The sequence below is a fragment of the Gossypium hirsutum genome, chromosome A07 (genome assembly GCF_007990345.1).
Source record: "Gossypium hirsutum isolate 1008001.06 chromosome A07, Gossypium_hirsutum_v2.1, whole genome shotgun sequence".
Classification (NCBI taxonomy): domain Eukaryota; kingdom Viridiplantae; phylum Streptophyta; class Magnoliopsida; order Malvales; family Malvaceae; genus Gossypium; species Gossypium hirsutum.
In genome coordinates, this window is record NC_053430.1 from 97,423,028 (window position 1) to 97,434,945 (window position 11,918).

Consider the following 11,918-nt stretch of genomic DNA (forward strand, 5'->3'; position numbering starts at 1 on the left):
CTCCTAAACTTGCCCACTTCAATCTAGTGTTACGGGTCACAATTCAAAGCTCATGACCATCGCACCAAATGCATCCAATAGATGTCTATTGTTTAGATAGGGATCATTTGGTCCACAATAACTGGCCTAATTCAATAAGCTATTGGAAAAGCCTGTCAGGTTGAAGCCTGGATGGCTCAACAATGAAGATATGGCAACATAGGCTACCTTGGTAAATATGGGAACTAATCTTAGAAGATTGACAGGAATCATATCTTGTAAAGATTTGATTAGATTTGATATTGTATATCTTGTAAATCCCATGATTTAAGGGATAGGCTAATCTCATTCGTCGATGTAACTTGATCTAGGCTGCTGATTTTGGGGGAGCTTAACTATAAATAAAGAGCCTCCCCTTGACTTGTAACTCACTCCATTCCTTGTTGTTTCTTTATTCCTTGTGAATAAGAGTATATTGATAGTATTTACTCAAACACCTCTCGTGCATTCTTTTCTGTAGCTTTTTGTTGTTCTTTTGTGGCTTCTTTTGGCACAATTGCTTCTATTATATAAATTGGTACCTTGGAGGAATTCTAAAGGAATCCTCACTTGTGGTGGTTAGGCTGACTTAAGCGAGTTCGGAACAAACAGATTACCTAAGGCTGCACAGATCGCGAGACGAAAGATCTAGCCCCGTGACAAGTGGTATATGAGCTAATGGTTGTGAAGGCATCGTTGGGATGTCGAAAGAAGAGTTCGATTAGAAGTGGGCCAGAAATCTAATCCTTATGAAGAAAAAGTTACCGACAGTAGAAGACCGAGTGGATAAACTCGAGGAGTCCATGGATGATGCGAATGAGTCACACATTGCGCTTGGTGAACGCATAGATAACTTGAGTGAGTACTCCAATGACTTTGTGACCATATGTCTCACTTCCAATAAGGATAATGTGCAAGAGTTTCTGAATTCCCAAAGGAAGAAGCTGAGGGAGAGGAACGATGCCCTCAAGTCCATGGTGATGGCTTTGAAGAAGGAAACAATGGTCACAACAAAGGCTTTGAACATAAGAATAGAGGAGCTTGAGAGAGAGTTAGCCTTGTGTCGAGCAACCGTGGGAAATAGAGTGTCAAATGCAGCACTCAAATGCGAGGATGTCCTGAAGACAAAAGAGTTTGCGAGAATAAGGTTTACATGCGATGTGAACAATTTCTTATAGATGATGGAAAACTACTTACGTGCCAAATGCATCATGGACGATACGATTAAGGTAAATACTACTTTAATGTTTCTTACCGATATTGCACGTTTATGGTGGCGAGGCAGATCTATAGATAAAAGGTAAAATGAGATTCGGACATGGCAAGAGTTCCAATGTGAGTTGAAGTGACAATTTTACCCAGAATTTATCGAGGAAGAAGCTCGAGTAAAGTTGTGTTGGCTAACACAACGGGGCACAACAGAGGAGTATGTTCGAGAGTTCAAGGAACTCATACTCTAAATTTCAGATATGACCAAGAAAGAGGCATTGCTTGCTTTCAAGAATGGATTGAAGCCATGGGTCAGATAGGAAGTGGAACAAAGATGTGTCCAAAAACTGTCGGAAACCATGACGGTAGCGGAGTCCGTGGTCAAACTTAGCCTAGGGAAATACAAGCTTAAGTCTTCCAAGTCTGAGGAAAAAAAGGTGTATGTGAAAAGGATCACAAGAAAGATAATGATGGCAATGGCAACAACGACAATAATAGTATTAAGAAACCACGAGTTGGGAAGAAGGAACCCAATAGGAAAAAGGACAAGTTGAAATGATTTCTTTGTGATGGTTCACATATGCTAAAGAAATGTCTGAAGAAATTCACACTTTCTAATAAGGAGAAGCCAAAAGGTAAGGCCTTGAGACTTGGTTCAAGCATAAGGGGTATCAAAGCTAATGAGGCTGAAAGCGAGAAGAAGCCATTGGAGTGCTTCTTGTGTCATGGTCTGCATAGGTTGCAAAAGTGTCCGAAGAAGTCTCTCATCGAAGGGGACGATAAAGCAGACAATGAGCCCAAGAAGCTTGGTTTGAGCGGGGGAAAAGTCGAAGTCAATAAAGCAAGAAGGAGCAAAAAGAAGTGAGTAAAGTGCTTCTTGTTCCATGGTCTGAATTAGTTGTGGAACTGTCTAAAGCAATCTGTGGTTAAAGAAAAGGCAACATCAAAGCTTGTTGAGTTATCGGAGGGGCTTCCACCTAAGGAAGAAGTGAGTTTGTCATCGAACTTAGAGGAAAAAGTTGCAATGAAAATAGTGAAGTTGGGACCAACGAGGCTCAATTTGAGTAAAACGAAGGATTTAGCCAAGTCATCGACAAGGTTTCCACTCATGGGAGAGGTGGGTTGTGTATTAAAATTCGAGAAAGTGGCGACGCAAGTTGGACAGTTGACCCGAGTAAATGCAATGAGGAAGGTACATTCTGAACATTATGATAGTGTTTTATAGTCTAACTTGTTGGCTTGGTAAGAACGTAGGGGCTTTTTCGAAGTTCTTAAGCAAGGAGGCCGAGGGACTGTGGGCAATTCAAAGTCAAGTAGTGTGAATCAAGAGGATTCTATTCGAAGCAAGTTAGAATGTGGGCAAAAGAGAGACGTAACTTCTTGCCCTCAAGATGTACAAATGAGTAGGACGGTTCAAGTTAATAGGCAATGTAAGTCGAGGCAAAAGTTCAGAAGGAAGGAGAAAGCTAAGGTGTCAAGACGAGATCGAGGTGAATTAAATCAGTGCCATTCCGAAAGCACAACGAGGGCATTGTAAGAATGGGTGGGGTAGAATGTCATGGGTCACAGTTCAAAGCTCATGACCATCACACCAAATGCATCCAATGGAGGTCTATTGTTTAGATGGAAATCACTTGGCCTATAAGAACTAGCCTAATTCAATAAGCTGTTGGAGAAGCCTGTCAGGTTGAAGCCTGGGTAGCCCAATGATAAAGATATGTCAATATAGGCTACCTTGGTAAATATGGGAACTAATATTAGAAGATTGATAGGAATCCTATCTTGTAAAGATTAGATTTGATATTGTATATCTTGTAAATCCCATGATTTAAGGGATAGGATAATCTCGTCCGTCGATGTAACTTGATCTAGATCGTTGGTTTTGGGGGAGCTCAACTATAAATAAAGAGCCTCCCCCTCACTTGTAACTTGTAACACCCCTTAACCCTAAACCGTCATCGGAACAATGTTACGAAGCATTACCGGACATATCGAACAATTTACAAATAATTTTTAAATAAATAACAAACATATTATAATATAATCATAAGTTCATATAATTTTTTTTAAAAAAATCCAATATAATCCCTTTATAAATATTTAACCTTCCCTACAAATTTCAAATAGCAACTAAACCAATTCTAGTATTTCAACCAATGTATTTATATACTCAAATATACTTAAATCATACTTGACATATTGACTTAACAACTTAATTATCTAATGTTCATAATAAAACCCTAATTTAAAACTTATTTCAATTTAATCCTTACAACACAAAACTAATAGCCTAATTTACAATTTAATCCTTTAATCAATTCTAACTTAAAATTCATTCAATTAAATCCCCAATTCATTATTTTGTTCAACATGAACTATGTTCAAAAACCTAAAAACTTCCAAAACCTCAACTTAATTTCAACAAAACTTTGTTCTAAAGCTTCTAAAACATCAAAATTAAAAGAAAATGAATTAATTGACTTACCAATTAAAGCTTAAAGCTTCCGAACCTTAATTTTTCCTTTTTCTTTCTTTTCTTCTTTCTTTCCTGTTCGAATGCTCTTTAGTTCTTTGTTTCTTTTGTTTTATGTTATTGTTTCTTTTATTTCATTTACTTTATATTATTTTAACATTTAACTAATATAGATTTTTATTAATATTATAATTTAATATATAATATATAAATATCTTTACTTAAAATTTAAGAAAACATATCATTATAATACAAGTGTTTAAATATATATTTTACACATGTACTATTCCATCATCATACATTTGTCATATTTTTATTTATTCATCCTTAAAAATCTCATAACATAATTAATATAAATTATAATTTAATAAATTAATAATAATAATAATAATACACTATAATAAATATCTACTTAATAACAAGTATAAATACTACAATTGTACACATATATTTTTATACATTTGTACAATATCATCACCATCCATTTGGTAAATTTTTAATTTATTTATCATACAAAAATCTTATAATATAGTTATTTAATTAATAAATATCTTTTAACTTAATAATTATAATAAATAATAAATATCTTTTTACATAAATAAAAAGTAATTAAGTATTTAATTTACAATTGTACAAATATGATTATTACACATGTATATTTTATTATCATACAATTGTCTTTATTTTATTTATTTCCTATAATATAATATCTTAACTTTATTTAATATAATTTATAATTTTTTAATTAAATAATATTTTTATAATATAAATCAAGAAAAATCTAAGATTTTTCCATGTATTGCCGCTTCATCTTAGGCCATTGGCTTACCTATTTAGTCCCTCTTATTTTCTTTTACTTTATAATTAAACTTTTACACCTTATTCTATTTAGTCATTTTTCCTAATTATTCTTAATTAAATTAAATTCACCTAATTAAATCCTAATTAAGCACTCAACTAAACTCATAATTAATTCTAATAATTATTTATAACTCGGTTTACTAAGACGAGGGCCCGATATTGTACTTTTTCGATACCCGTGAATTTTGGGTCATTACATAACTCACTCCATTCTTTGTTGTTTCTTTATTCTCTGTGAATAAGAGCATATTAAAAGCATTTACTCAAACACCTCTCGTGTATTCTTTTCTGTGGCTTTTTGTTGTTCTTTTGTAGCTTCTTTTGGCATAATTGCTTCTGCTACATAAATTGGTGCCTTGGAGGAATTCTAAAGGAATCATCACTTGTGGTGATTATGCTGACTTAGCGAGTTTAGAACGAACGGATCGGCTAAGTCCCTACGGATCGTAAGACGAAAGATCTAGTCCCGTGACAAGAGTGGTTGTTATGCCGTTATATAGGACCGAATCCAATAGCTTATCAATTTACAAAAGATTTGCAAGAGAAGAATGACTTGGCTAAAGCTTATCTACACAAGGCAAGTAAGCGCAACAAGAAGTGGGTATATCAGAATCAAAGAGATATGCAATTTCAAGTGGGTGATTCAGTCCTTGCTAAACTACACTTAATTTTGCGACCTAATGGTTTGCACAAGGGGCTTGTGTGACGGTATGAGAGACCCTTTTGAGTTGTGAAGATAGTAGGCAAAGTGGCTTACAAGCTTGAGTTTCCAGCAAAGCTCAAAGTCCATCCAGTGTTTCCTGTGAGCATGCTTAAGCCATTCCATGAGGATCAAGAGGATCCAAATCGAAGCAAGTCTGAATGAGCACCAATGGAGTTAAAGGTCGCTTACGATCGTGAAGTTGAAAGCATCAAGGTATACCGTGTAATCAGACGAAAGTACTATTGGCTGAGGCACGAATACTTAGTTCGATGGAAGGGATTTCCCAATAATGAAAATAGTTGGGAACCAGCCGATGCATTGTGACAGTTTCAAGGAAAGATAGACCAGTTCCATGAGGAGGATGCGACGAGGGCGTCACTAGAACAGGTGGGGGAGAATGTCATGGGTTGCGCATGAGAGGCTGCAACCATGGCAAACTTGTATGAACCATCATGTTCAAAGGAGGTCATTTGGCCTAACCGAACTGGATAGTGAAGGCCCATCTACAAAGCTTGGAAAATATGGAACAAGATTTTCAAATATATGTAATCCTAGATATGATATGTAATCTTTAGAAGATATGATTCTTTAGTCTTAGAGATTTTATTTGTAGATAGCTTTTAATCTCAGCCATTGATGTACTTTGATCTGTACTGTCAATTTTAGGGAAGCTCAACTATAAATAAAGGCCTCTCCCCTTCATTGTAATCCATTAGTGAGTAATAGAATTTTGAGAGCATTCACTTAAAACTTGCTCTCTAGTATTCTTGCTTTTCTGTGGCTTTGTTCATCTTTCAAGTTCTTTCTCTTTTCGTTCTTTCGCTTGTTCTTCGTGGGTGTCTTAGAGGAATTTTGTTGAATCCTCAATTATTGAGAGTTAGGTTGACTTAGGCGTTTTTTTAGCGAAGAAACTGCCTAAGGCCGCACGGATTCTATGGGAAAAATCTAAGTCCATGATGTACCTAGAATTGTTTGGATTTAATTAGTACCTAAATTTAGAACCTATTATACACTTTGACGCATTTATTGTAATGTGATGATGTGATACTAACCATCAATAACGCAACAGCACATGGTAGCCTCAAATTATGACATGTAACAAGCGTAACAAACATTGATATTTTTTTTTAAAAATGTATAAATAAATAATTTGTGGATACGACCTTACTTGCTACTATTTATTAATTTATATTTTCAAGTAGATTTTTATTTTCGTAGGTCTTGACAACCTAACATTCCTTGAGTTTTGGTGAGGTTTTGAAATGTTAGTATTTCATTTTATATGCTTTGAAATTTGTATATATATTTTTGGTATGTATTTTTAATGTTTTTTAAAATATATAAAATTACTAAGAAAATCATGTCTGAAATAAATTCGGACAAAATGAGGTCTAAATTCATTTAAATTTAGACACTTGTTTATCTTAATTTATTCGAAATATTTCTTTTTATACATTAAATGAAAATATTTTTTTATTAATGCATACCTTGTGTCATGGTTTCAGACTGCCATGTGGCAGTGTTATTAGCCGTTAGCTTCACATGATTAAATGTTAGAATAAAACTTATTATTAAATCTAAAATGTTTTTGATACCAACCTCAAAGTATAATTAACCCTTTTCACTATCGCGTCGCTTTTCACTTCTATTTATGGTAAGCAATTATTAGTGTATTTGGATTTATTCGTGCTTTTGATTATAATCTTAGAAGGTACTTTCTTTTTGGTGAATTAAAGTATTAATATATTCATAAAAGGAGTAGAATTTGAATTTTCTTTTCTTCCGGAAATTACACTGTCAATAATCAACATTTGTTTTATATTTCAGTTGTCAATGAAAAGTCAGTTCAGAGCAACAGAGCAAGCCGACAAGAGCTCACTTTGCCAATTTTCCTTTCACATTCATCTTCTTCCTCTGCATGCATTTCGTTTCAACAACCTTCAAGTTAAAAACACCCAGAAAACCAAAATAAGCCAAAGTCAAGAGGCAAACATGAATTTGTTTCAGTTTTCAAGCTCAAAACAATCATACTGGAATTGGGTTTTCTTTTTTATCTTTTCTTTGTTGATTTCAACCTCTTTTTCTGATCCAAGAATCTCAAACTCTGGTCTTTTTTGTGGGAAATTCAATCCGTTAAATGGAACTAACTTTGTTCCAACCTTTGTTAAAGAGATGCAAGGTCTGTCAGAAGCCATTAATGCTCGACATTTCGCTACTTATCACCTTCATTCCACGCCTCCAATCTATGCTTTAGCACAGTGTCATCAAGATCTTTCACAAACAGATTGCCTTCTCTGTTATGCAGCTTCGAGGACCAAGATTCCACGTTGCCTTCCTTTTAACTCGGCTCGAATCTTTCTCGATGGATGCTTCTTGCGTTATGATAATTACAGCTTTTTCAAGGAGTCTGTTTCGTCAAGTTTTGATAAAGTTATTTGTAGTAATGATAATATAGCAAAGGTTGATGAAAAGCGTACTAAGAGAGTTGGTTATGCAGTTGGGAAGGTGACTAAAGTTGCTTTGAGAAATGGTGGATTTGGGACAGCAGCGGTTGATGGGGTGTTCGCATTGGCGCAGTGTTGGAAAAGTGTCCCCTTTGAAGGGTGTCAAGAGTGCTTGCAGAAGGCGGAAATGGAGGTCAGAGGCTGCTCGCCGAAGGCTGAAGGGAGAGGGTTGTATACCGGGTGTTATTTGAGGTACTCAACTAAGAAGTTCTTCAATGAAATGGGAGAAACAGAACATAATCATGGTATGTCTTCTGTCTTGTCTTTTTTTTTTTTAAGGTTTTTGATGTGTATGAATCTTATGGAATGTTCTTTTTGTTACATTTTTCCAGGGGTTTCAGGAATTGCAGTCATAATAGCCATTATTTCAGCAACATCTGCATTCATAATGCTCTCTGTTTTAGTGGCTTATGCAACTTATGCAAGATTATCAAAGAGAAAGAAAGGTAAAATCTCTTAATAATCTTCACAAGATTATGCATTTATTATCCCTTTGATCTATTAATAATCCATTGCTTTTCTCCTAGAACTTGAAAACCTCGGCCAGATTTGGATAAACTTTGAAAAATCAGGATTGAAGTTCAAGTATGAAACCCTTGAGAAAGCAACAGATTATTTCAGCCTTTCCAGGAAACTAGGCCAAGGAGGAACTGGTTCAGTGTTCATGGGGATGCTTCCAAATGGGAAGATTGTTGCAGTAAAGAGATTGATATACAATACTAGACAATGGGTTGATGAGTTTTTCAATGAAGTAAATCTAATCAGCAAGATTCAACACAAGAATCTGGTGAAACTTCTCGGTTGTAGCATTGAAGGCCCTGAGAGTCTCTTGGTTTATGAGTATATACCGAACAAGAGCCTCGATCAATTCATTTTTGGTAATTGTTTGCTCTTTAAATGATTCGAATATGCTTTTCATTTTACTTGAAGTATCTGTATCCGACATATACTTAGACATTGGTGTTGGGATATGAGAATCAAAGCAACATAGCATTCATGTACTCAGTTTGAACTTGATGATTTTTTTACTTTCATATGCAGATGAGGAGAAAGCAAAACTTTTAAAGTGGAAGCATAGGTTTGATATCATTGTTGGAACAGCTGAGGGTTTAGCACATCTTCATGGAGGAGAGTCTCAAATAAGGATAATCCACAGGGACATTAAAAGCAGCAATGTTCTTTTAGATGAGAATCTCAATCCAAAGATTGCTGATTTTGGACTAGTACGATGTTTAGCTCCTGATAAGAGTCATCTTAGCACTGGAGTTGCTGGAACACTGTAAGTTTACAGATTCAAATATGAGTGTTGGATATGAATGTCTTCGAGTATACTTAATTTTGTCTAACTTTTATAAATATGTTCTAACTAGTGTACTTTAGGTTCCAACAAGTTGCAAGTCGTAACATACTATGTTATTCAGTGGGAGGGTTATATCCCTATACTTATATCCGAAAATGTGCCTAACATGGGTGTTGAATAACATAGATAACATATGTAAGGAGTTTCATTGGAGTTTCCTAAGAACTTTAGACATGAAATTTTTATGCAGAGGATATATGGCTCCCGAGTACCTTATTCGAGGACAACTCACAGAGAAAGCCGATGTTTACAGTTTCGGTATTCTAGTTCTTGAGATTGTATGTGGTAAAAGGAATGCCACCTTTTCAAAGGACTCTTCTTCGCTTCTACAAGCAGTAAGATCCCAAATCTTTGTTCATAAATGTTTCAGATTTTAAGACATGAATGACCTTATTACTACTTCAACGTCGGGTCATAACAGTTCAGTTCGGTTGGTTCGATTTTAAAAAATTGAACATCTACTGGTTCCCAATAAAAATATCATAATCTACCAAGGCCAAAATCGTTTTAACTGAACCAATTGAGCTGAACTCGGTCACCGGCTTCTACTTATAGATATTAGTATTTAACTATTGAATGAGAATTCTAAAATGGGATTTTATTTTTTAAAACCTCAGGTTTGGACACTTTACAGATCAAACAGATTAGCTGAAGCAGTGGACCCTTGCATAAGAGATGAAATATTAGCAAAAGGAGCCCCAGATTATGTGCTTCAAATTGGGTTATTATGCACACAAGCTTCAGTTTCTTTAAGACCATCAATGGTGGAAGTAGTTCAGATGTTAACTGATAAAGATTGTGAAATCCCCATACCAAACCAACCTCCATTCATAAATGGTAATGTCCAAGAACCAGAGAGATCAACCAAGTCTTATAGCTCAGATAGTTTCATATCAAATGCAGTGAAGAAAATTCAAGGTTCAGGTACTTTCTCCGAGTCATCAAGAACTCATAGTTCAGATGAACCATCAAAAACCCAATAATAATTTGCAAAAATTTAAGCTCAAGAACAAGTTTTGAGGAACATCAATGCCATATAAATCAACCCCCCAAAGATTCATTTTTGAAAAGATTTTGGAAGGTACTAAAAAAAAAAAAACTTCGACTTTACATACGTGTAATGCCAAAAACAAATTTATACATTATTTATGGAAATCCTATATTAGGAGTTATATTACTATTTTTATATTCATTATGTAAATATAAAATTTTGACAAAACTCAAGATTTTGGCTTTGATGGTTCTAAAAGTTGGGTAGTTGCTTGGGACCCATTTACTTAAAGGTATAATTTTCTTTTTAAGTTTTGGTCATTTATTTATTTATTTTGATTATTTTTTTTCATTTTCAATTGTAAATGCACTTCTTGTCTTGTATACCAACTACCAACTACCAAGTTTGTTACCAAACTTTTGTATCATTTAATTTTTTATCTAATATTTTACTCCATTAGTCCTCAAACTAATAAAATCAATTAATTATATTTTATGCAAAATTAATTATAATTATTTGAATATATGTATTAAAATCATAACTAGACATTTATATTTTTCTTTAAGAACAAAGCAAATATAAAGCAAAATTTGGTTTTTCAAATGAGCAGGAGATTGTAAGGTGAAAATTAAATGATTGATGTGACAAAATATCTGAATTTGATCATCCATGGCTATGCACGTTGCACCTGGAAAACATGTCACTCTCAACATTTATTTTCCGGTGACAAAATTCTATGCTTTCCCGGAGACTGTGTCAATTTTCAAGTTAGTTGCTAGTGGCAATTTCTTTAATAGTATTCTCTAATTTATTTTCTTGTTTTTAATTTATGTTCATAATTTTGTAGTTTTTTTAACAATTTTATGCTCTCTCTTTTTCCACTCTATTTGTTTTGAAAACAGTAACTGTTTTATTTTTAATTTATAATTATATTTTAGCGTATATAGTGGTGTCATTAGATTTATTAGGAACCCTTTTCGGAAGACCTTATTATGATAAAGCACATTGATGATGTTTGGAAATTTAGAATTCGAGATGATGATGAAGATGATAAGTCATCTGACAATTGACCTTTTGTACATCATTAATATGGTGGGTCTCTTGGGAGCTTTTGATAGTGAATTCTTAGTTGAATAGAGTTCATTGTCAAGTTGGTTTGATGATGATATAGTTAGGATGCAATTTACAGAAGTTTGATCAAGGCGATGCACCATTGGTTTGCTTTTTAACTTTTCTAATGTTTCCATTATTGTCATTTTGCATTTCTCCTCTTTTGAGGTTATTGACATGACATTTGTATATCAATTTGTAGTGTCTTATTTATCATTTATACTGTATCATTTCTTTATATTATTGTTTATGGTTCCTATTAATGATAGTATTTTCTTAAAAGAAAATCTAATTACTAAAAGTTTATTTGATAAATTATTTTTAAAAAAATCAATTAACCGAAAATTGATATTGAGTAATTTAGTTTTTTAAACATTTTTAATAACCCGCACTAAAAATTACTTAATAAAATTTATTTTATAAAATTGTGGAAAATGATAAATAGATAATAGTGTACTTATCACTTAAGAGAGAATTTTAATTATTTATTTTATTTATTTTAAGACTATATTATTCTTTTACCAAACAATTTAATTGTCTTCAGTATTTAATTTTAAGTAATATATGAAATATATATTATAACTTAAATTAAGTAATTATTTTATTTTTTTTTAGTATTTGATTTTCTAACACTTCTTAATTTGTTTGCTTATCAAATACAGCTTAAGTAGTTAAATTTAAAGTTCAAA

The 11,918-nt window shown here is 33.4% G+C and overlaps 1 protein-coding gene across 2 annotated transcripts; it reads left to right on the forward strand.

Annotated features, from left to right (window-relative positions):
* The first annotated feature begins 6,971 nt into the window (after positions 1–6,971).
* On the forward strand, positions 6,972–11,469 carry LOC107938764 (cysteine-rich receptor-like protein kinase 42). 2 transcript variants are annotated; one of them, XM_041116835.1, is made up of 7 exons: positions 7,062–8,013; positions 8,101–8,214; positions 8,296–8,646; positions 8,810–9,047; positions 9,319–9,463; positions 9,746–10,052; positions 10,730–11,469. In XM_041116835.1, the coding sequence occupies exons 1-7, from the start codon at positions 7,098–7,100 to the stop codon at positions 10,753–10,755; spliced, it is 2,097 nt and encodes a 698-aa protein (XP_040972769.1). In that variant the 5' UTR covers positions 7,062–7,097; the 3' UTR covers positions 10,756–11,469. The 2 variants fall into 2 exon arrangements, with proteins under 2 accessions (XP_016727491.1, XP_040972769.1); XM_016872002.2 differs by having other exon boundaries at positions 6,972–8,013; positions 9,746–11,469.
* The last annotated feature ends 449 nt before the right edge of the window (positions 11,470–11,918 follow it).